Here is a 26255-nt window from a genome sequence, read left to right on the forward strand (position 1 = left end):
GACATGTCCCTGGGGCTGAGCTCCGGCTAGAGCCGGGGAGGGAGGGCCGCCTGCCCGCGCCGCAGCCCCACCGCCCGCCCGCGGACCTGCAGCCAGCCCCGGCCCGCGGCTCCCGACTGAATCAGGCATCTCCAACTCCAGACTCGCCGCTTCAGTCCGAGGGCCCAGAGCTGACGCCGACACCGGCCTGAGGAGCCCGAGCGGGGCAGCACCGCCCCTCACGCCGCGGCCGCCGCCTCCTCTTCCTCCTCCTCCTCATCCTCCTCCTCCTCCTCCTTCTCTTCCTCCTCCTCCTCCTCCTCCTGCTCCTGCTCCTCCTCCTCCTCCTCCTCCTCCTTCTTCTCCTCCTCCTCTTCGCCCTCCCACTCCCACCCCCAACCAAGGCCTGCTGACCGCGCCGAGCTGGACACACCACCGCTGCTGGGAGACGGGAGAGGAAGCAGCCGGCCCTCCCCTGGGTTCGCGCTCCCGCCGACTCTGAGGGAATTGAATTGAGGCGCCGCGGCTGCGGGAGCTGAAAAGGAAGGAGGAGCCGTCGCGGGACTGAGACGGGGGCAGAGCCGAAGAGACCAACACAGAGAAGGAAACGAGGAGGAGGATGTCTCACTGGGCGGCCAGCGCCTGGATCAGCCCGTGACTGTTACAGCGGCGGGCCTCAGACCCCAGCGCAGACTCGGACTTTGTCTTTGGGGGCCGGTGTTCTGCCCTCCCCGGTTTCTGGCAGGATCCAGAGGAGCCGGCGTGCCTCTCTGCCCTCCAGCCTTCTTCACCATGTCCAAGATGCCGGCCAAGAAGAAGAGCTGCTTCCAGATCACCAGTGTCACCACGGCCCAGGTGGCCACTAGCATCACCGAGGACACCGAGAGCTTGGACGACCCGGATGAGTCACGCACAGAGGACGTCTCCTCCGAGATTTTCGACGTCTCTCGGGCCACGGATTATGGCCCTGAGGAGGTCTGCGAGCGCAGCTCCTCCGAAGAGACACTTAACAATGTTGGGGATACGGAGACTCCCGGGACCGTCTCCCCAAACCTCCTTCTGGATGGGCAGCTGGCAGCGGCGGCGGCTGCTCCCGCCAACGGAGGAGTCGTCGTTTCCACCCGGAGCGTGGCTGGGGCGCTTGCCAGTACCCTGGTGGCGACCGCCACTTCGTCCCCCGCCTCCGGAGCACCCGGCGGCCCCCAGGTCGCGGGCTCATCCGCCGGGCCAGTGACTGCAACCCCATCTCAGCCTCCCACCACTTGTAGTTCCCGTTTTCGTGTGATCAAGCTGGACCACGGGAGCGGAGAGCCCTATCGACGCGGCCGATGGACGTGTATGGAATACTATGAGAGGGATTCAGACAGCAGCGTCCTGACTAGATCCGGGGATTGCATTAGACACAGCAATACTTTTGACCAGACTGCAGAGCGGGACAGCGGCTTGGGAGCCACGGGAGGGTCGGTGGTGGTAGTGGTGGCTTCCATGCAGGGGGCGCACGGGCCCGACTCGGGAACTGACAGCTCCTTGACTGCTGTGTCACAGCTACCCCCGTCGGAGAAAATGAGCCAGCCCACTCTGGCCCAGCCGCAGAGTTTTAGCGTTGGGCAGCCACAGCCGCCGCCGCCACCCGTAGGTGGGGCTGTGGCTCAGAGCTCGTCTCCGCTGCCGCCGTTCCCGGGAGCCGCGACCGGGCCACAGCCGATGATGGCAGCCTCGCAGCCAAGCCAGCCCCAGGGAACGGGGCCCGGAGGACAGACTTTGCCGCCGACGAATGTAACCCTGACGCAGCCGGCTATGCCCCTGCCTCCGCAGCCCGGCCCGGCTGTCGGCGCTTCTGCGACGCCGCAGCCCCAGCAGTTCGCGTATCCTCAGCCTCAGATACCGCCCGGACATTTGCTGCCCGTCCAGCCATCCGGCCAGAGTGAGTACCTGCAGCAGCATGTGGCCGGCCTGCAACCGCCAAGCCCCGCACAGCCCTCGTCCACTGGCGCCGGAGCGAGCCCCGCCACGGCGGCCAGCCTTTCCGTGGGCACTGGCCAGAATGCCTCTTCGGTGGGCGCGCAGCTCCTAGGCGCGTCTTCCCAGCCCAACGAAGCGGTGCCCCCCCGGCCGGGACCAGCGCAAGGCGGGCAGGTCGCGCCGTGTCAGACGGCTGGAGTGTCCCCAGCTGCTGTGGGAGGCGTGGTGCAGGCTGGCATGGGTTCTGCCGGGGCTGGGCAGCCCCAGTCCGTGCCTCCGCCGCAGATGGGTGGCAGTGGTCCACTGTCAGCCGTACCTGGTGGCCCTCACGCCGTGGTGCCCGGAGTCCCAAACGTGCCTGCAGCCGCGCCCGCTCCAAGCGTGCCTGGTGTGTCTACCACTTCTGTTACTATGCCAAATGTACCCGCGCCTCTGGCCCAGTCGCAACAGCTGAGCAGCCATACGCCAGTCAGCAGGAGCAGCAGCATAATCCAGCACGTTGGGCCGCCCTTAGCGCAAGGAGCACACAGTGCACCAACAAGTCTACCACAGTCTGACCTAAGCCAGTTTCAGACTCAAACCCAGCCTTTAGTCGGGCAAGTCGACGATACTAGAAGAAAATCAGAACCCCTACCTCAACCACCACTTTCTCTCATTGCTGAAAATAAGCCTGTTGTGAAGCCGCCTGTTGCAGATGCCCTGACAAACCCCCTTCAGTTAACACCTATGAACAGTCTGGCCACCTCTGTATTCAGCATAGCTATTCCTGTTGATGGCGATGAAGACAGGTATGGAAATCTTTATTTTAAATATTTGATAGAAATGCTTGGCAAACATTGCAGCTTAGGATGCAACTTAGGGAGATGTGTTGCCAACTGAGGTCCTTTAGCATTTTTAAATATAAAACTTAGTGTTCGGTGAAATTGATTTAGGCTGCTGATGCTGATGTCAAAGCGTAATGAGCGAATTGGTCTCGTCACAGTTGTTTAAAAGCACTAAAATGGGTAGGGATGCAACATTGTTTACTCAAAGGTGAATTTTAGCTTAATCTTACCGTTTAATGATGGTAGCTAGTATGTTATTCTCCCATAAAATTGTCTGTTTCTTACATAACTGTCTGTTTCTTACATATCAATCATACCCGAACACTTAAGGCAGAGAGATTTGTCAGTGTGAGTTTTGAGGCTGAGACAAAATTACTTACAAGTTTTCCTTTCTTGAAAACCAGAAGGCCCTCTAGTGAAAAAAATAAAAAAAAAAAAAAAAAAAAAAAAAAAAAAAAAAAAAAAAAAAAAAAAAAAAAAAAAAAAAAAAAAAAAAAAAATCCGTGTAAGGAATCTCCTTCAGTGTAACTGGAAAGGCTGGAGACATAATGGTGAAATGTCAAGTCCGGCTTTGAAGATCATACTTAGTTCAGCCTTTTGATTAAAGGAGGTAGCAAGGTCATGAGTCTTCCCAGAGACTTCTCTAAGATATTATTTTTGTTGTTGTTAAGCAAAAAATGTACTGAAAAGATGTTATCTTCCATCAGTCTTTTTACTATAGCAAAGGGAGGTTGAGATCGATCTTTTAACTGTAGTGAAAGCTATAATTTTTGAAATTAAGACTAAGTTTATAGTGTAAATGTCAATAATTGGTTCCCTGTATATAGGGAAGTTTTTTTAATGTCTTAAATAAGAATTGGTGTATTGCTACACCAGTAGTACCACAACAGCTGATATTTGGTTATGGCTTAATGAGGATTTTTAGTGGTTTTGAGAAAATGTCACATGTAAATTGACATACATATTTCAAATTTTTTAAAGCTGACTCGTTGCAATGTTTTAAAATTATATTTAAGAAGTATAGAAAAAGTTTCAATTATTTTACAGTTAGACGTTTCTTTGCTGTGGTTTTTGTTAGCGAGAGGCTAATTTTAGGTGTTTTTAAAAGATCAAAACTAATATGGATTTCCAGAATAATTAGTATGTAGACAAATACAATGATATATATGTTAAAGCTTTCTCTTCCTATGGTTTCTTCTGAGTTCCTTCATGTTTTTTTCTTAACTTCTCATTTCTAATTAGCCTTGTATTTTTGTTGTATGCTTGTGTTGGTTTGAAAAATGCTCACTGAAATTTATTCATCTTCTCTCCTTTTTGTAATTTAAAGTTCATCTTTTTTTGTAGGTGACTTGCTTATGGGGAGTCTTTCTTCACTTGAGAACTCTTAGAAAATACCACGTGTCCATAAGTGAGCTCAGCTAGCTAGTCATTGAGAAATTTTGTATGGATGGGACTACCAAGTAAACTGATTCCACAAGCCACTCAGAAAAATCCCTCTACTTCTATAGTTGCTCCCATTGTCACACACACGGACACACCTGTAACACGGATTGAGTTTTATTTTTTCACCTTTGGTAATAATCAACAGGCATCTTCCCTTTCTAGCTGCCAGAAGCCAATTTTTTCCTGATAAGTTGGTAAATAACCTTTTGCTTACCTCTGATCCTATATGCTACCCCATATCTCTTCAAGAAATGATGACCGGTTTCCTGACCTAACCTGCTTTCTGTACACACACACATACACACACACACACACACACACACACACACCCATCCTAAGAATGCAGATTACATTTTCCCACCTCTTCACACCTCTCTGAGTTTACAGCATACATAGTTAGATTCCTCAGAACTTTAATACGATGATGAGGCATGAAGCAAAGAGTTCTGTTGATAGATGGAAACTCTGAAATGTATTCTTTAGGGTATGACATCAAAAATGCATTTATTTTTCCTCTTACTGTATTAAGAGCTGGTAAGCTGAACAATCTCGTTTCCAAATTTGTTAAATTTGAACAACAGATACTACTGTATCAGTGTTCTTATTAATTGCAACAGTTAATTCCTGCAGGGTTTTGATGTAATGTGCAGTCCTATTTTAAACATGACACTTCCCTCCCACACCCCAATCATTTAAAATCTACATTGCTTACCAAATGTTCATTTCTAATTTTTGTTATAGTCTTTCATTGGTTTTTAACTTGACATGCTAGTTTCCAAGATGTAATCTTACACATTTGACTGTTTTGTCACTGGTTCAACATACCTGGTGAAGGAATAAATCCATTAAGTAGAAATAGTTTTTTGTTTTGTTTTTGTTTTTGTTTTTTTTTAATAGAAAGCATTGGTTAAAAAAAAAAAAAGGCAGGGCATTTAAAAATTTTGTGTTTCAAATTAAATAACAGTTTTCTAGGCATATGTTTAAATTACTGGGATGAATACTTTTGAGGAGACAGTACTATCGTAACTGAAAATTTTAATTTTTATGTGATTTTGGGTTGCCACCTTAAATCTGCATACAGTGTTATATGTAGTCATTCAAATGTTAAATAAAACCAACTAGAGTGAGAGGTCTTGAGTAATTATGATTTAAACTTTGTAAGTAGTTTGACAAATTTCATCTCCTAAGGAAACATTTGTAAATAAGATGTATGCTTTTTAAAAAAAAATTTTTGGACTTTAGTATACAGTCTATTTCTTTGAGAAAAGGAAGGAAAATGGGAAATTAAAAAGTTTAAGGTAGTTTAGGTTGATACATTGAAAACTATCTTGTGATTTTGTTTCCAGTACCTAATACAAAGTTCTGTATTGGCTCAATTTTGAAATCAGTTATAATTAAAGAACCTTATAGTAATACATGTTAATACTATCACATCTTTAAAAGGCTGATGCTTGTATATGCAAAAAGTTCTCAACTAGTATTGCCTATTGACTACATTATTAATTACCATAAAGTTTATCTTTCTGGCCATTTTCATTAGAAAGGTTTATGGTCAGTTGTTGAGACTCTTGAAATTGATTTTGTGTAAACTGGTGGATGCGATGGTTGAAAATATAGTTCTTAAAGTCTAGTTACTTTCATAGTGAACTTTACAAAACTTGTTTAACACATTTAACAGTCTCCTGTAAATGAGAGGAGGTGCAAAATATTACTGGCCCTTTTGGAAAAGGAACACAGTACAAATCACTTTCCATAGATAGCCGACCAATGTGAACTCTGTAGGCCGCATTCCAGGAACTCTTATGAATGGCTGCAATTGTGAGTTGTCATCTGTGTCCAAAAGACTGTGGAAAACCTGAATCTAAGGATCCTTTGGTGCAGATATTTCTGTCTTGTTAATGGTTTTATTTGTGTGGTTTGCTAATGACTACTGATAAAGTATTATACATTGTGAATGTTAAGTGGTGTGTCCTGGTATGTGCTATAAATACACATTTTATTTGTATATATTTTAAACAAAATTCTGCTCTTTTTTCTTTTTTCTACTCTAAGTATATACCAGGAGGCAGAACTGCCTTGATCTTAGACCTCTGTTATATGAAAGTCTCACTGTATTGAAGTCTCTAAAGATGGAAATTCCTTACTTGAATCTCTGTTTCTTGGGAGCTTACATTTATCTGTTGGATCGTGAAGGTAATTTGGCTCTTGTAGGTTTACAGTTGATGTGTAAATCACATACTGGATACTATCTTCTGCCTATCTACACCTTTAAGAGTGGTCTTACTGAAGAGTTAGTAATAAAAATGTAAAATCATACATATGTGATACATTGTTTAGTATAAAAACTGATATTGGTGTATTCATCAGTGGTGCCACACAGATTACTAAAAATACTTTATTCATAAACATAGCTCGAAATAAAGGAAATGACAGATTTCCAAAAAGCCTTATGATTTTCCAAAGTACCCAAAATTCCCAACCCATAAGCTGTATCTGTAGAAGTGTGGCCTTTTATATTCACAGTGACACATCTTATATAAAATTTTATGTGGACTATATCATATGGGCCAAACATAGGTAAATTTTTTATAGAAAACATGATGGCTTGTATGTGCTGAATAATACAGATTCCAGTAATTATTTTAGTAACACTTGTTGTTTCTCTTTAGGAGATCACAACCCTTGAACTAAATCACCTTTATGAGAAGTCATTTTATATAGAACTGGTGGTAGGGGTATATATGTTCTCTACTTCCTGAGAATAAATATAATGCCAATTCATTTGTTATTTAAGAATCCTGCACCAGGGGCAGTAGCCCATGCCTGTAATAGCAACACTTTGGGAGACCAAGGTCAGAGGACTGCTTGATGCCAAGAGTTTGAGACCAGCCTGGACTACATAGCAAGGCTCTGTCTCTACAAAACATTTAAAAATTAGCCAGGTCTGGTGGCACCCACCCATAGTCTTAGCTGTTTGGGGAGGCTGAAGCAGAAGGATTGCCTGAGCCCAGGAGCTGGAGGCTACAGTGAGCGATACTATAATATTGCACTGAAGCCTGGGCCACACAGCAAGACCCTGTCTGTAAAAAAAAAATAATAATAATAATTCTGATAGCACTAATTTGGAAATAGTGAAATATGGTACTGGGTCTAAGAATGGGAGTCTATCTTTCTCTGCACCCGAAAAGATCAGAATCAGTTATGAACAAATAGCAGCCCGGCTAATGAAGTACTAAAAATCTGTTTCCTAATAAAGTAATGGTAGTTAGGAAAGTATAAAAGAATTCTGACCTTCCATTCCTAAAATGGCACGAGTTGGGGGAAGAGAAGTGTAGAATGATAGCAGATAACCAAGACAGAAGAAAATACAGTAGAATGGCATGAAATATAGTCTCAAAAGAAATAGGAACACTTGTGCATACTGAGGAACAGTGTTCTCATTCTTTCTTTGAAGAATTGTTTTAGTCCAGTGTTTATTTCCTTTTCTGAAGATTCTGTTTATTTCTTAATTGCATTACTCTTTAAATACTTACAATATGAGGAAGGAGAAGCTTTACAAAAGCAGGTCTGTCTGGTTAAATGTAGCCTGAATGATATTCCCTAAGTAATTCCTTAATAGGAAGAGCAGATTTTTAGTAAGAAATATCATATTTAAGGGGTATATGTACCAAAATTCCTGAATTAGAATAAATTATTTAAGTGTATGGTTTTTCATTCAAATCACAATGGGCTTGTGATTTGAGGCTACTATTTTCAATGGTATTGTATTAATTATTGAGTCCACAAAGAATATGTATACCTGAATCATTGGTAAAATGTCTTTCCCACAGCAATTCTTGAACATACTAAATTACTCAATATTATATTCTTAATCGGGCATTGCTTAGGGCAAAAACTGGGTCTCCATTATAAAAATGTAGGAACAATAGCCAATTTGCACCATTCTTAAACATTATTCTATGACTTTAATAAGTATACTTTGAGGTATACTCTTCAAATTTGGCTTGGTAATATTAAAAGTATATTGATGGATCGTTTCCTGCATGAAGGTATTGCATAATTTCTACTCTTAAATCAGGAGAATTAAATTTCATCTAGATTGCTTACCTTTCAAATTTAAAGCCTCAAATTAGACTTAAATAATTAGTACTTAGTTTGATTCTTTTGTACCCAAGCTAATTTTTGTTTAAAAAAAAAGTGCTTCCATCCTTTTAAGTTGTACATTTAATTTTGATGTTAAGTGAAAATTCCGCAGATAACTGAATTAATTTTATTAGTGTTTGCCTGGAACATATACCTACTATTAGAGTAGGCAAGACAAATAACTCTAAATGTTAAATTACTTAAAGCTTCTTTTCCCATAAGCCTTTACTAAAAGAATATTGCTATGTAGAAGATGGAGTTTGTGATTAATGTGTCAATTATTGCAAATAATGATGGCATACTTTTAAATGTTATTTTTAGTTTTAGGCTGTTCGTCTTCATTATTACACAAGTTTGTCATTTAATATGGATAAAGGTTTCCCAAAGCAAAGTGCAAAGCCCGTTAGTTTCCAAAACAGTACTAGTTTTTATCAAGTGGTTTTGTATGTTAAACAAAACAAATCTTTGCTTGGTGTACTGTTTTACGTAGTCTTTGAAGACAAAACAAAGGAGGGAGGATCTGTTTTGATCAAATAAAACCAATAGTGTATTTAATTATGTGTTAACATGTATGAGTGACCATTACAGAGACATACCTGCGCTAAAATCTAACTGCTGCATTTCACCTTGAGCTAGTTGGCATAGATCTTTTGTTTCCCATTATGAAAAATGGGGATTGGGCCAAGCACAGTGAATCACACCTGTAATCCTAGCACTTTGGGAGGCAGAGGTGGGTGGATCACCTGAGGTCAAGAGTTCGAGACCAGCCTGGCCAACATGGTGAACCACCATCTCTACTAAAAATACAAAAAATTAGCCAGGTGGTGATGGACACCTGTAATCCTAGCTACTCAAGAGCCTGAGGCAGAAGAATCACTTGAACCTGGGAGGTGGAGGTTGCAGGGAGCCAAGGTCGTACCACTGCACTCCAGCCTGGTTTACAAGAGCGAAACTCCATCTCAAAAAAAAAAAAGAAAACGAAAAGAAAAATGGGGATTGTACCTACTTGGGAGAGTTTTAAAGGATTAAATGATGTATGCAAGCGATTTGACCAATCTTGAACATAATATATAAGGCAAATGTATATCACAGAAATGTTAATATTTCAGTGTCCAGACTGCTCTCCCAGATCACCCCTTTACATGCTATGAATCATACCAAGAATCTTCCATTTTAACATGGAAGTATAATTGTATGGTATTTATGTAGTCAGAAAAAAGGAGATGATGTTTTAGTCCAGAGGAGTCATGATGTTGCAAGAAATATAGGGAATTGTGTTCCAGTCCTGGCTCTTCTATCATTTAGCTGGTTTCTTTGGTCAAGTCATTAAACTTCTCTGTTTTTCTTTTTTGAGACTTTGTCAAATTTTAAAATTCCTTCTATCCTTATGTATGTGAGACCATACATTCAGGTGTGCTTCATGAGAGAATTGCAAAACTTTCTTCTTGTCACCCCTTCCCTGCCACTTGACTATTGTGTGGCAATAAATAAAGTTTGCAAATACTCGTTAAGTAGGTTGATTGCCCAAGAAAACATTTAAAACAATATGTCAGTCAGTTCAGCTTTCATGGTGCTCTGCAAGTAGTGAGCACTGGGATACAAATGTGAGACTGTCCTGCCCTCCTAGATCTCAAGCATTTTCATCTTGAAAATGACTATCAGATGTATACTTTGACATATATTGTAGGTGATGATGGAGTAAATATAAGGTGCTAATGGGAACAATTTGGAACATCAGATCAGGTTGGGATTGAGAGGGTAGTAGACTGACTTCTGTTTAAAAGTTATTCTCTTCATAGGTATTTATATAGTTCAAAACTCAAAATATATAAAAGAGTAAAATTGAAAGCCTCTCTGTCACCTCTGTCCTCCAGCCACCCAGTTTCTGTCCTTAGAAGTAACCCATTATTATTACCTGTACATTCTTTTGAAGCTAACTTTTGAACTAAATCTTAAAATGGTCATTCAGATTAGGTCACTAAGAAGAGAAGGGGATAGTTTTCCATGCAGAGGTGGAAGGTAGTTTGTATAATAATGTGAAAGAGTGAGAATGTATCATTTGGAAAATGGTATTATTAATTTGACAGGAACCAAAGTGAAGGACTTAAATGTCATGATAAGAAATTTAGATTTTTATAGTAAGTTGCTGTTAAAGGTTTCTTGAAACTTTTGTTAAAATATATCTTGAAACAATTTCAGTATCCTTTTAGTGATTGTTGCATGCTAAATTATAATGCTATGATAAAGCTGTGTTAAGGGAATACCTTGGGAGCACTGAGCCCCAAAAATCAGAATTCTTATCTAATGAAATGTGCTAAATATTTTGGTACACGTAGCTCCAAGTTTAAGTATTCTGTTTGTCTCAATATTACCTTGATAATGACAGAACACTTGGTACATGTTGAGATACTGTTAACAAAATTTGATTTATAGGCAGCATAATTTGGAAACTGTTAACACGCTATATTAAACACAAAGCAAGCTTAGTTGTATCAGGCCCTATGTATATATACTTTCATTTGATCTCTTCAACAATTTGTAAAAAAGGGGTCTCTTCCCCCTTATGGATTAAGAAAACAGACTCTTAGAGTTTGAGTCACCTGGGTATTGGGTGACAGAGTATAGACTCATATTTAGACCTTTAACCTCAAAACCAGTGCTTTTCCATATTCCCAAAGTTAGAAGTTTATTACTTAGCAGACAGTAAGTTAGGAGGAAGGAAGAGCTACCATAATACAGCCACTGATTTGTTGTTTTATAACCCTTTACCTAAAGGATATTTTTAATCATTTAAATTCCACAGATAATAGTACTGGAGATGGTGCTTGTTGATTTTCTGCTTATTGTATTTCGCAGGTTCCTATTTAGGGATCTCTGAAGTCGAATTTTGGCATAGATAAAAGAAAGAGGTATTTGTTGAGTGCTGAAGTACCTTATGCTTTAAGCTTTGACAATTTTTGTAGCTTAGTTTTGATGTATGGAGTGTTTGTGTTTTATTCTCCCTGTTGTAGTTAGTTACCCTACACAGTATCTTGCTAAAACAGGTAGACGTGCCACATGCATTGAGTCATTTTCTGATGTAGCACATATTTGAAAATGTGATGGAATATTGACTATATATAAAGTAGGGAGAAAAGACGGTTTTGTTCAGTGATTTTGAAGAATGTTTACAAATACGAAAACAGCATTTTTGTTTAGGTGGCTGAAGTACAGTGTAAACCACGTCTCAGTCTTCCTAGAATTGCTTCATTGGCTCTACATTTAGAATGATAATTTATATTAATATCAAATAAACTGTTAGAAAGCTGGTTTTCAGTTTTACTTCTTGAGTGGAAGAGAATTTGTGACCACAGCTGCATAAAAGTCAGCATTTCCTTCTAATAAATTTTTAATTTCAGTTGTCTCTTCATGCTCTCAGGTTTCATAGACTGTAACGTTGAAATGATCCCATTAACAGCCTTTTCCATGGGCTCTTAATCTCCTCAATTTTATGCCATTCCAAAATAGAAGTCTCTCTGATGATCAAGCCCTTCAATATTTACAACTGGCTCTTTTCCCTTCTACTTCCTTGATCAGTGATTTCACAGACTTGACTCCCTTAATCTATACCTGTTAATCAGTGTGTGGAGACTAATTATTGTTGCTGTTTGCTACAAATCCTTCAGTTTATGGATAACATCCCAGTTGAAGTGTCCCAGAAACAAAATTTCATAGCTTATAAGACTGTCTAAATTTTTATCCTTAAAATCTAGACTATTTAAAGTTTTATGTAGTACATAGATTGTATAGCTGTGTACTATAGAAACTATGTATTGTGGCTTCTTCACTTTGAATGTATGTAGAAAGAGTGATTGTTAATTGTCAGCTTTTGCAAATTAAGTGTATTCTAATATGTTCTAAAAAACTTAGGTCCATTTATACAGTATTTTATTTCACAGGTTCTTTCCCCATCTCAGTGTTTACTACTACTAACTACAAATATGTTCTTTTTTTACTTTTACATTTATTTGACTTTAGAGAAATATTTCACTATTTTGTAAAACTGCTGGAATTTTATAACTTAAGTCATATGACTTCATTTGGAACCAATTTACTTGTAATATGAATTTGATTTAAATTAAATATTTATATTTCCAAAGTCAGAGGATCTAAAATTCTTTTAAAGAGGCCAGGCATATTGGTTCATGCCTGTAATCCCAGGACTTTGGGCGGCCAAGGCATGCAGATCACCTGAGGTCAGGAGTTTGAGATCCAGCCTGGGCCAACATGGTGAAACCCTATCTGTACTAAAAATACAAAAAATTAGCCAGGCGTAGTAGCAGGCACCTATAATCCCAGATACTCAGGAGGCTGAGGTGGGAGAATCATTTGAACCCGGAGGCAGAGGTTGCAGTGAGCTGAGACCGTGCCGTTGCACTCCAGCCTGGGCGACAACAGTGAAACTCGTCTTCAAAAAACTTATTAATAATAATAAATAATGAAGTTCTTTTAAAGAATATCATCCTTATAAATATATTGCTAGTACTCTTTAATGAATTTTTAATTCTAGACTTGCAGAATAACTTCCAAGTATACTACCTTCCTCTTTGAGTCACTCCATTTAAACTAGTGGTCTCCAAACAGACCTTTGAGGATAGTAAACTAGTTCCCATATGTTCCTGGGCAAGCCTGTTTTTTTTTAAAAAACAAAAAGAAACAACAAAAAAACCCAAGTTGAATGTTCAGTTAGTTCAGTTGGTTTTCATTTGATTTGGCAGACTGATTTCTAAGTACAGTGAAAAAAGTGGCCTGACAAATACATCTTAAGAGGATGTAAGCTGTTAAATAAACAGTAGTTAGAAGCCTCTTAAGCTTTTCTTATTAGCAGGTCTAATCAGTGCCTTTGATTGCCTTAGACCTAGTTAGGAGAAAAATGGAGAAAGGGTTAAAAGAATAACAAGGAGTTGAAGTAGGGCAAATGATGAAAAATACACATATTAGACTCCTAATTAATCAAATAGTTACTTTGGTGGTTCTCTGGCATGTTGGAAATCATTTTTTTTATTGTACTGATAATTCTGCAGACTTTTAAGACTTTTAATAGTACCCCATAATTGCCATATTGTATCTGAACCTGATTTTGTACATGAAAATAATAGCTATTGAGCATTTACTGTATGCCAGGAACTTTACGTATAGTCTCAATTCTTCAGCCATCCTTCAAGGCTAGGTAGTAATGTAACCATTTAACGGATAAAGAGACAGACCTAAAGAGGTCAAAATTTAACACTGCTATGTGTTTAGTGTAGTGGTATAAGAGCATAAACTGTGGAACTAGATTGCCACCTACTACCTCAGTGATGTAAGGCAAGTTCTTCTGTCTGACCCAGTTTTCTCATCCATGAGATGGGAATAATAATGTTGCCTACCTCTTAGGTAGGGGCTGTTGACATAATTTAGTTGATGAGTGTAAAGCGCTTAGAATAGTGTGTGATACATAATAAACATATTCTTAACTGCTGCTCTTCTGCTACAGCATGGGTTAAGAATTTTAAAAGTTATGTGGCACAGTTTTTGTTAGCTCCCAGGTGTACAGGCTGGAGGTAGGGGAGACCAAGAAGTGTGCCGAGGTTCCCCGTGGAACCAGTCCCCAGATATGAGGTATATCGTACTTACTGAGAGATAGTCCAAAAGAGCCCATCAGTTCAGATTCTATGGTGATAGCCCTAGAGAATGGTAGAAATGAAAGATAATTATGATAAATAGGCTTTTACCCCTCAAAGTGGCACTGTACCAATGCTAGGATTAGAAAGCTGCCGAACAATTCTAGATAGATCAGAAAAAAACACATAAAAATAATGGATTTCGAAGGTGGAAATGTGTCAAGTCCAACCCAGGAAAGAACTCTTCATTGTTAATTATGAAACCCTTGCTACTTTTAACAGAGCCTAAGAAAAGTTTTTACGTTGTGAAGATAATAGCTTAACTTACTTTATTTGACTACACTACCTAAGAACAGCATTGTTAAACTGCTAAACAAGATAGATTTTTATAAAGGCATTTGGTACAGAATAGTGTTGATTAGGCTATGAATTAGTCACATTTATATGCACACACACACACACACACACACACACACAATTGAATGCTACTTAGTATTTAGTTTGCTCTGCATTACCTCTTTAAAACTGTGATTCTGAATTATTGTTGAGGTCTCCCGGATTTTGTCCAGTTTTTAATTTCTTTCAAAGTGTTGTTTTAAGCAAACTTACATGGTTTTTTAATCTTTTTATTATTAAAACAGTTACACTGTATTAGAAATCTAAAATATTCCATCTTCTTTTGAAAAGTAGTGATTTTACTGTACATTCTCAACCTCATTTCCATTTGATTCTCGGATCTCACAGGAATCCTTCAACTGCTTTCTACCAAGCGTTCCATTTGAACACGTTTCAGGAATCAAAGAGCCTCTGGGATAGGTATGAATACTTACATAAGGAATGCATACATGCAAAACTGTATGCATGAATTGCTTTGCACTGTACTGATTTCTCGTCATTAAAACTGATCTTTGTTATTTTAGGGGGGATTCACATGGTATCTAGCATGGGACAAAGCAGCAAAATAAACCAAAAGGACAATCTATATAGAAAATAAACATACTTTTCTTTTTTCTGCATCCTGTGTACTTTATTTCTATATTTTTGAAGGGTTCACATTGTGTTGAATTTTTGATATGAAATAGTCACTTCCCCAGTGTATTTTAATGCAAATGCATATTCTATAAAATAAACTATCTACAGTTAATTTTTGTGCCATTTTATGTTTTTTCTATAAAAGCCATAGTGATTCAAAGCAAAATGTTATTTCAAATTATGAAATTGGAGGAGGAACAAGACCAAGGTATCAAAGTAATTGTTGTTTAATTTTTGGCAAGAAACTTTAACTTCAAATTTGTTTGCTAGAACTCACTAGGTCTGCATTACTGATTTGTAAGCCCCTGCAAAGTTTGCTTTCTTACAGAAATGCTATATAGATTTTATTGTTAACTCTTAAAAATTCAAAATGAAGTCTTGGAGATCTTTTATGGCAAAAGATACTTTGGTTTATCTTTCTGCTTAACACACATTTTAAGTAGTGTATGCTCTGTTCAGTCATTTTGCTGAATATTTATTAGCACTCCATCATTTTATGTTTAATTAATAGAAGTTGAGCTCAAACAATGTTTTTAAAATTCACACAAAGCTTGTTAGATTCTTTTAACTCTGCCTGGCAACGCGTTTGTGTCTTCTGGCATAGTTTTGGATAACACTCATGAACTCAACTCCATCTCTTTCATTAGAAAAGAGTATTGCTAAGTGCATGTACATGTCATATTAAGACATGATACATATTGCCTAGAAATGCTAAAACAGTCTAATTCTTTGGCTTGATTTGCTTGTGTGTGTCACTCTAGGGAAATTTTCTAACAGTATCTTTTTGATAGTATGTTCCAGAAATGTTTCTAAAGAGTTACTTTTACAATAGGAAGTTTTAAAATGTGTAGTACCATGTTTATAAAACAAATTTTTAAATAGTTCTTCTCTAGCCATTTAAATTAATACATAAATGTAAATTGTGACATGAAATAAACATGAAGGTTTAATCATTCAAATAGTTTTCCAAATGAAGCCAGAATGTGAGTACTTTGGGGTATGCTTTATAGTTTCCCTTAGAAAGAGGAAAAATAGCCCTGTATTTAGAAATGTAGTAAGAGTAGTTTTCAAATGTATGGTAATTTATTTCACATAGCTAATTTGTGAGCTGTCATGGTTTCGATATGAATGATATATTATTTTTATCAGCGTAGAAAGGTTTGAGCTATATTTTTAATAATTTGAATCTAGTATTAAAAGGTTTCTTTTGTTTCATAATAAAACAACTATAGAAGTTGCCAGCACATCATTTGTTGTTACAGCTAAATACTCCTTATCTGTTTTCTTTTTTTAGATACCAGAAACTTTTAAGGTATCAGAAATGAGGCAAGTTGCTGTATTTATAGTTTCTCATGGGTTGAAAATATTTTCTCATCTCCTTGGAGCCTGTTGTCCAGAGCCAAAGAAGTTAGTGAATATTTGTCTGTAGTGTGTTAATGCCAAAATATAATCAAATATAATCAAAATATCAGGTCAGCCATTCTTCACTGTAAATTGGCATTGCGGGTACTAAGGTGACAAGCCCAACCTAATAGAAACTGACTAGTGGCTTCCTTTTAACTTTTCAACTAACTTACTAAATTTTCCACTGAGAGGAGCGATCATAGCTAACTTTATTAGTTTTAATAATCTATACTTTCAGTTGGCAAATATCTACAGAATTATTGATAGGTATATCAGTTAATAAAGTATCATGAGACCATTTATTCCTTGCAAATGAGTTGAAGATTTGTGTGTGTTAAGCTATAAAAAATATTAAATATAACTTCTGACCTTGTTTGTTTTGGACATCACCAAATTACATTGTTCATTTTTTACTATTATAAATTTAGGATTTTTTTTTACTTTACTACGAATTTGGCAAACAGGTGTTTTGCAAGGATGATTCTTCTATTAAAGAGAGACATGGGCCGGCATGGTGGCTTACGACTGTAATCCTGGCACTTTGGGAGGCTGAGACAGGTAGATCACCTGAGGTCAGGAGTTTTGAGACCAGCCTGCCAACATGGTGAAACCCATCTATACTATAAATACAAAAATTAGCTGGGTATGGTGGCGTGTGCCTGTAATCCCAGCTGCTCGGGAGGCCAAGGCAGGAGAATTGCTTGAACCTGGGAGGTGGAGGTTGCGGTGAGCTGAGATTGCGTCATTGCACTCCAATCTAGGTGACAAGAGCAAAACTCCGTCTCAAAAAAGAGAGACATTTAGAAGTTTAAGGGACTGTAAGTCCCTAACATTATCTTCTATATTATCTATTTATTTTGAGGCATAAATTCATCCTGCTATTGCTAGATAACAAATTTTAGGCTCCTATTTATGAAATGTTGGAAATCATTTTCATTAGAAGCAGCTTTTAAGTGTCTGTTTTCAGTAAACCTGCCCTAAATTGCTTAATATCCCTAGTTTGAGTTTGCCTAACTAGAAAGATGGGAATGTCCTTTTTTCCCCAGGATTCTTTCAACTTAGCAGAATATCTTTTAATCCAAATATAAGTAACTAATGTACCTTTCTCATATTGGCTTAAAGTTTTTTAATGGCCCCTTTGTTTCCTTCCATATTTCAATTAGAATTGGCAAATTAATAGACTTTTCACCAAGCAGTCTGCCTCTGCTTATATTTAGATATTTTCTCCTTCCATTTATATCCAGTGCTTTACTCAGTTATTGTACTAAAATTGAAGCTACCCTCAAGCCTCCCTTTCCCTTTTTCTGTAGGTGCCATCATTGGTTTCTGTCTTCTCTATTGGCCATTTGCAGAGTCCTCAGGGAATCAATCAGCTGAAACCATCTTCAAATGTAGGGACAGTAGATACTGATAACTCAAACATAATCCAGTCCTTTCTTCAGAAGCCCAAACTGTTTTGAGTTGACTCTTTATTAAAATAAATACTATAGCTTCCATAGTTAGCTTTCTGGGAGATTATCTTACTATGGAGGAGTTACTTTTTAGTGAGATCCTAGCCTATTGGCATTTCAGAATAGTAACTTTAAAATTTGACTTCCTATTTTCTAAAGAACAGGCTTCCAAAGTTAATACTTGGCATTGCTTTGTTAAATTGGCAGAATTGGTTTAGAAACCTATCTGATGATCACTGGGGAGCAGGTTCTCATTGAGAGTCCTTTGTTTACAAAAGCTCAGCATAAGAAATTATAGCAAACAATTTTACTGTCTTCTAGATACCAGGTCACTAAAGTAAAGGAGTACTAAAGGGAAGGAACTTCAGTTAGACTAAAGGAAGAAATCAGGTAGTTTATAAGGCTTTAACCTCATTGATAAACACTTTCAGGGCTTTTGTCTTCATTAAGAAATGCATAAATGTAGTTGAAACAAGTGAGACAGCAGTTGCTAGGTGCACCATCCCCTTGAGTCTGCTTGTCTGTCCTTATGAGAGCACCAGTATTTAGAGAGAAGTTAATAAGGAAAGTAGTAGACATAATTTAGTAACTTAAAATGAATATCTAAGTTTATCCTAAATTTGTTTACTAGATAATTGATGATCTCTTAAATTGTTTTCTACAGTGATTATTCACTTACATTTATTACCTCTAATTTTAAAATTATTGGATAAAAAATGTGTTCTTATTTAAATAGCCTTAAGTATTTTGTGTTGGGAAAGCCTTCCAGTATTTCCTGTCATTGTTCCTCGTGAGATGTTATTTTTGAAGCTAGGAATAAATTAGAACCAAGCTGCTTATATCATAAATACCATTGGTACTGTATGAGATAATTTATTTTGCTTGGCTCATCTGTAAGAAGCTTGGGTCCATTGTTAACATCCACCAGTGCTTGTTATCCCAAATGGTAAAACTCAGGTTGTACGACTTAGCTGATATAGCTTTTGAATGCTTGGTGATAGGACTTGTAAAATTTTTTATTGAAGTATAATTTGTATTGGAAAAGTGTACCATTAGTAAATATATAGCTCAAATTGAACACATATATGTAGCCAGCACCCAGATCAAGACATAAAATATTATAAGCCCATTTCATGACATCATCATGTCCCCCATCAGTCACTTCCCCTCCTAATCCTGATTTCTAATGTTTTATATATGTAGGACCATACACTATGCATTTTGTGTCTGACCTCTTTCACCCAGTATTATGTTTGAGATTCTTTGAGATTCATTTGTATGGTTCTGCAGCATTGTAGACATGGACTATATAATTTTAAATAATCACTCAAGTGGGTTATTTGTTGGAGATTGGTATTGGTTAAATGTTCTCTCTTAGTAATTATGCATAAATATCTTGAGGATATGCACCTGAACTATTTTGTGACCAACTCCAATATATTCCTTACTAATTTGTACCTAGTACTTACATAATTTATTATCTCATTATATTTCAACCTATTCCACTAAGACATCTAGTAGAGGATAATCCAAGAAGCTAAAAATTAGAGTATAGATTTTTAATGACTATCACCTTTTATTCTTCCTCCCTCCCCCTCTTTCCTTCCTTTCTTCTTTCATTTCCTCTTTCCTTCCTTCTTTTTTTCTTCTTGTTCTTCCTTCCTTATTTTACTTTTTAATTTGAAATAATTTTAAAGTTGCAAAAATAGTGCTGAAGGTTCTTGTATGTCCTTTACCTAGCTTCTGTTAGTGTTAACATATTATACAACCTTAGTACAACTATCAAAGTTAGAAAGTTAACATTGATAGAATACTATTAGCTAAACTACAGTTTTATTATTTTAATTTTTCAAGTGTCCTTTTTCTGTTTCAGGATCCAGATCAGGATTCCACATTGTGTTTAATAATTATGTCTTCCATTTTAATCTGTAACAAAATACTGTTCCTTTATTGAACATAGTGAGTACCAAATCTGGCCTTATTGGTGTGGAGAGTTAGTTAACTAAGGTTGCCTCCAGATTTCCACCTTTTCTGCAGTGCTTACTACAATTACTATTCTCACAGGACTCTTTTGTATCACATTATATAAATGTTTTCATCCGTAGTTTCATCTGTAGTTCTTAAGTGAGGGAAGGGGAGAGGCCCAGGGTAAGAGGGGTAGGTAAACATTGGTACTTAAAGGATCAGGTGAAAGCTTTATATATAATCGCTCTATAACTCGTATTTGGATCCCTGATTTAGATGGAAACATAAGGTCATGGTTATGTTCAGATAACATTAAATCAAGGAAGTGATAGCTGTTGTGGATGACAGCATTTATAAATTTAACTGAAACAAATACAGAAATCAAGAAATTGGAAGAACTTATGTAAAGTCAGGGACGTTGACTAAGCATATCAGAAAAAAATACTTAGCTATGTGTGTTAATGGCATTTTGTAGTATTGGTAAGTGACAGGGGTGCCACAAAAACTGTGATTTTAGATGATGTTTCTAGAACTAGAGTAAGAAATGATGGTGACTAATCTGTTTTACTCCATTTCGACAGAATAGTTGTTCTAAGTACAAAACTAACTAGAAAACCGAATTTCTTTATACTCTACTTGGACATCCATGGTGTTTCAACAGGCAGCCCTGAGTGAGCTTACTATGAATAAATGGATCCTCTGGGAAATAGTCTTGCCATCACTAGACGTAATAAAACTATCTAATTGTTAACTAGGGATGTTGATTTTAAGTGAAATTTAGTTTCAGTTACATTTAAAATGCCTACTCTGGGGTTTTATTTCCCCCACTTTCCTAAATGGAAAAGAAAAGCAGTAAGTACAAGCATTGGAATTGAACACCTTTGCTTCTGTTTTGTTATTATTGGCTGTGATTATCAGTAAACCTTAGAGAGCTGTGTATTTGCTTAAGGAATGGAAGGCTAGCAAACTATTCCGCTCTTGTAGGAAAGAATTCCACGTCAGAGACAGTAAGTGTTGGTCTGAATAGAGAAACCAACGGAGCTTCCCTCAGAAGAAAATGAGTGACAGTAAGCTAATTTGGAAATAAGAATTTGCCATATATAGTGGTGGTAAATGAAGCCCCACAAATAAGTAGGCACCCGTTATCACCATGCTGATGATTTCAGAAGCATCTTAAAAACTAGTGAATTATTCTTTCCCAGGTGCCAGGCAGAGGTAGAGTAACATGGAGAAAAATAACTCACACATTGCATACTGAAGAACTTAAGGTTAACTTCACTTAGAAATCATGGACTGTATATAAATGGGCGTCAGTCTAGGTCATAGTCATAGGACCATAGGGAAAACCAGGCCTCAAAGTTTTTAAAAGCCACAATGCTTGGTTATGAAATTGATGGTCTCAAAATACAAGTCAAATTCTTGTTGATGTGGAAATAAGAGTAGTATGTAGTAGAGAAATACAGTTGTATGTAGTGTAGTGAATGTAGGTCATTGGGGCTTTAATGAAAGATGAAAGAAGCCACTTAAAACTGTTAGAAACCCAAGCCTACAGTAATCTGAAAAGCTACTTGGGAAGTTCAGTAAATTATTAGATGCTTGGTCATATTATAAATAGTCTTTTTAACAACATATGTTTGTGCCAAATTATAGATACTTGCTATTTAAGGGCTTTTCCTGTTGCCATCTTAAGTGGTTTTAGATCACCTTTTCCAGTCAAAAGACTCTAAAGCCTTAAAATCTCAATTTTTTAGAGTAGCTCAGAATGAAGCTAAGGGAAAATATCAGGAAAATTTGCAATTATATGACTCAGCAAAAGTTTGTTCTCCTGTAATAGGTAAATACTAGAAGAAAGACTAAGATTTAGTAACTGCTTTCAGTGAGCTTGGTCTTAATATGGAAAACGGTAAATACATGATCACATAATTGAAAGTGATACCTGTCATATAACGTGTAAGCACTTCATGTCTCTCAAGTACAGCTGAAGGAATTGGTCAAAGTTTCTTCAGGAGGTGGGCTTTTGAGTTGGAAACTGAAAGATGGGTAGAATTTGGTCATGCAGAATTGAAGTACTGAGGGAAAGTGAACATCCAGTTAGACTGAAATACTGTGCATCAAGTACTGGGCTTATATGATAAGGATAAAGTTAAATTTGGTGGGTATATAACATATTCGAAGACAAGAAACGAGAGGGGTTAGATTAGAGACAGATTCTAGAAAGGTATTGAAGCCTAAGTTAGGCAATGGAGATGAGATAGGAATTACAGGATTTTACAACTGATTAATCATGATAAGGGAGCCGTCAAACTTGACTCCAAAGTGCCAAACTAATTGACTGAGGGAATGCTGGTTCTGTTAGGAAGTATTAGTGAAATAATTTGTTTGGGAAGGAGAAAGTAGTGAAGAGGTTTTTCTTCTCAGCTGTTTTCTGGATGAGTTGATGAGCTGGTACAAAGTCAAGGTGAAAATACTTGGGATGCAGCTGAAGCTGTAGACTTGCAGCTTGGTATAGAAATTAAAGCTAGAAGAGATTTAAGAATGTTTTAAGATTAGAACATTTTGAGGATATTTTCTAATCAGAAGAGAAATGTCTGAATCTTTTGAAATAATTTCAAATTTACAGAAAAATTACAAGAGTAGTACAGAGAACTCAATCTTCTTACCAGGATTCCATGTTTGGGCAACATGGCAAAACCTCGTCTCTATAAAAAATGCAAAAATTAGCCGGGTGTGATAGCCCATGCCTGTCTGTAATCACAGCTGCTTAGGAGGCTGATGCACAAGAATTGCTTGAAACCCATAAGGTAGAGGTTGCAGTGAGCTGAGATTGTCCCATTGCACTCCAGGGTCACAGAGTGAAACTCTGTCTCAGTCAAATAAATATATAAATAAATGTTCTATTTCTTTTATATTGGCTATTACTAATAAACTGAGAGTCAGAAATATGTGGCTTTTTTTTGAGACAGTCTTGTCCTGTCACCCAGGCTGGAGTGCAGTGGCACGATTTCGGCTCACGGCAACCTCTGCCTCTCGGGTTTAAGCAATTCTGTTGCCTCCCAGGTAGTTGGGATTATAGGCGCCCACCACCATGCCCTGCTAATTTTTGTATTTTTAATAAAGATGGGGTTTCACCATGTTGGCCAGGCTGGTCTCAAACGGCTGGCCTCAAGTGATCCGCCATTCCCTGGCCTCCCAAAGTTCTGGGATTACAGGCGTGAGCCACTGTGCCCAGCCCAAATATGCAGCCTTTTGTTAACAAAGCATGCAGTTCCTTATTATACATATATTTGAGTTTTATGTAACTGGCTTCCACTTCCTTTGATTTTCCATCTTTAGAGGGGGCTCTACCTTTAATTTCAATATCTTTTTCCTTTGCCTTTATAAGCTAATTTCTGCTCGTTTTGAAAGGATCAAGGGTATAAATCATTTGAGAGTAAACATGTTGAAAAGCCTATCTTTTTTAGAGCTATTTTTCAAAGCGGTATTAATGAAATTCTTTAAGCTGTGTATTTTGTGTTTCTTCTACCAGTAGGTGCATTCGATATAATGCATAAATGCCAAACACTTTGTATATGTGTATATACATGTACATATGCTTATATATGTATGTGTGTATGCATGTGCTTACGTATATGTGTATGTATGCTTTATATATAGTGTTTAGCCAGCCAGTTGTGTCTTAAATTACATCTTGGCTCAACCACAGATATATGAAGTTTCTTGTTACTGTGTGTTGTGTGTCTTTTTATATGTGGTGTTTTTTTGTTTTTTTTTTTCTGTTTTTTCCTTTTTGATTTTGAGACAGATTCTTGCTTTGTCACCAAGGCTGGAGTGCAGTGGCGCACGATCTCGGCTCACTGCAACATCCGCCTCCCAGGTTCCAGCGATTCTCCTGCCTCAACCTCCCTAGTAGCTGGGATTACAGGTGCCCGCCACCTTGCTGGCTAATTTTTGTATCTTTTAGTAGAGACAGGGTTTCACCATGTTGGTCAGGCTGGTCTTGAACTCCTAACCTCAGACAATTCACCTACCTCGCCTTCCAAAGCGCTGGGATTACAGGCCTGAGCCATTGTGCCTAGCCTGTCTTTTTATGTGTTAATTTATTGGAACATACTGTCTTCCTAGCAGTTTTAGTCTATTAGGTACATTTTGTACTAATTTTTAAAGTAAGTTTATCTTTAATATTTTGAAGTTTATTTTTTCAATATGTAACCTATGGAATAACTCTGTGTAATTTATTGGAGGGCATATAGGGTTGCCTATTTCCTCCCCTTCTCCATTTAAAAGTAAGTTATTTCTGACCAGGCATTGGTTTATCATGGCTAGGATTTCTCCAAACAATGTAGTGAACTTTTTGAACAACAGGGTGAAAATATGGCTATATTAGTAGATAGCCTTATAGAATTTTCAGAATTTTTTAAGGAAATGTGGTTAAACCTGAAAACAAAATATTCTATTAAACTACTAAGCTAAGCACATTCATTCAAAAAGCAAGTTCCTTTAGGACCTCTTGTAGACCTGTTTGATTTAGCATATCAATTTTCAGGTAATTAAATGGAAATTATAAATCATCCACCTTCCTCCTCTTCACTGTTTTTTTCTTTCAATATAGATTCACCTTCTCACAAAAGGAAATGATAAATAACTAGAGGGGAATATTCAGGATTTGGTTTTGATAGCAATCTTGTCAGAGACTCAAGATTATGACTGATAATATTAGCACAGTTTTCTCATTAAATTTTTATTAGGAAGAATTCTAATTTTAAATAAATTTTAAAGAATATCTGGTTAATCTGAATGCTGTTCATCTGTAACCACTTTAGTTATCCAATTTCATTTCAGATTTTTAATAAGGATGTCCCACATGTTGGAATTTAATGATTTAAACTCTTGAAATATGACCCTGTACTTGGTAACAACTAATTTTGAAAATGTATGCTTAGGAAAATTTTGATATATAAGTTTTATATTTTCTAAAATGTATACAGCTCTTAAGTCCTGAATTTACCATACATTTGTGTAATGTACACACTCTTTTAAATTTTTTTTCTGTAAGCTTTATAGTAAAATAACTGCCTCATATGACTGGTTTAATTTCAGCTTCCAAAAAGACTTTCCAAGCATTTACCAAAACAAGGCTTTTTTGTCAGCAGGCCCTTTAACAAAGGGTCAAACAGTCGGCCCTTTAAATGACCATTTCATCAAAGCCTTGCAGACAAGCAGATTTACCAGCATTGTAGATAAGTATTTCAGGAAGTATTTACTAAATATGACTGCATACTTGTCCCAAAAAAAAGTAAATCTTCAAAAGATTTTTTAAATTATTATAGTATTTTGGTTGATAGAAGAGTTTTATTAAAACTTTCTAAAAACATTTGGTAATACATTAATGAAATGACCACATCTTTAAACTACTATTTATCCTCATAAATATGGATTTTTGCCTTCACCAGGTGATTACATTATAAGGCTGTGCTTTGACAGAAGACAAAATTAAGTGGTATGATTTATATTGAAGTCAAATGTGTTGTGAGATTACATTTGGAAAGATTATATTGGAAAAATTGGAATAGTTTTTCAGGCTGTGTCAGAGACTTAAGTGACCATGTCTAGTAGAAAAGTTCCATTGAAAGTTAAAAATCTGTAACAGCATGACCCAACCTGTACGTTTGGGTCAAGTATCTTTTGAGATAGCTGCAGAGTTTCCTTTACAATGCTGTCTTTGAGTTTTCTATAGCTTTGTGTGTATTGATCATCCTCAATAAGGGCCTTTTTCTTTCCCCCTTCCCCTTTGCCCCTTTGTAGTACTTTATTGAGGGGGTTAATTTAGGCAAAACTGTGCCCACAGATCTATGGGTTTCCTTTTCTGTGGGTTACTGACAACTAAAAATATAAATGTACATTCTTATCAGAGAAAAAATGTTATTAATGATACTATTCTTCAGGGATTAAAATAGATGCGCAATTGAAAGCTTTCTGGTAAAGTTTAATAAATTTAGAACGCTATTTTTAATGTAGTGATTTTTGCCATTATTAAATCTTCCTCCAGTTTTCTTTCATGCTCATATACAGATGAGCACTGTTATATAGGATACATTATTATGTCAGTTACATAAAGCACATAATAAAATTTAATTCCTGCCATTATGTTGTCTGTTTTCAAAATCGGAAGTAGTAGAGACAGATGAAGATTTAGATATAAAAATGGAATTCTGTCTTATGTACTTAAATGACAGTATGGATTATTACTGATCCAGCCACTCGTGCTGTATAAGTCTAGAAACTCAGCTAGGCGTGGTGGCTCAGGCCTGTACTCCCAGCACTTTGGAAGGCTGAGGTGGGCAGATCACAAAGTCAGGAGATCGAGACCATTCTGGCTAACATGGTGAAACCCCATCTTTACTAAAAATACA

At 37.6% G+C, this 26255-nt stretch overlaps 1 protein-coding gene across 5 annotated transcripts in view; it reads left to right on the forward strand.

The window, feature by feature from the left end:
- Positions 1–362: 362 nt before the first annotated feature.
- TSC22D2 (TSC22 domain family member 2) overlaps positions 363–26255 on the forward strand; it is a 48998-nt gene continuing 23105 nt past the window's right edge. Inside the window, exons 1-3 of one of the 5 annotated variants that reach the window (XM_037736424.1) lie at positions 363–2729; positions 14738–14809; positions 16320–22641. In XM_037736424.1, the coding sequence (XP_037592352.1) occupies positions 772–2729; positions 14738–14809; positions 16320–16350 (2061 nt within the window). In that variant the 5' untranslated portion in view covers positions 363–771 and the 3' untranslated portion in view covers positions 16351–22641. Of the gene's footprint in view, positions 2730–14737; positions 14810–16319; positions 22642–26255 lie in introns of those variants that run through there. The other 4 variants (XR_001823282.2, XM_017522825.2, XR_005199127.1 and 1 more) reach the window with 4 other exon arrangements.

The sequence above is a fragment of the Cebus imitator genome, unplaced genomic scaffold (assembly GCF_001604975.1).
Source record: "Cebus imitator isolate Cc_AM_T3 unplaced genomic scaffold, Cebus_imitator-1.0 Scaffold25, whole genome shotgun sequence".
Classification (NCBI taxonomy): Eukaryota; Metazoa; Chordata; class Mammalia; order Primates; family Cebidae; genus Cebus; species Cebus imitator.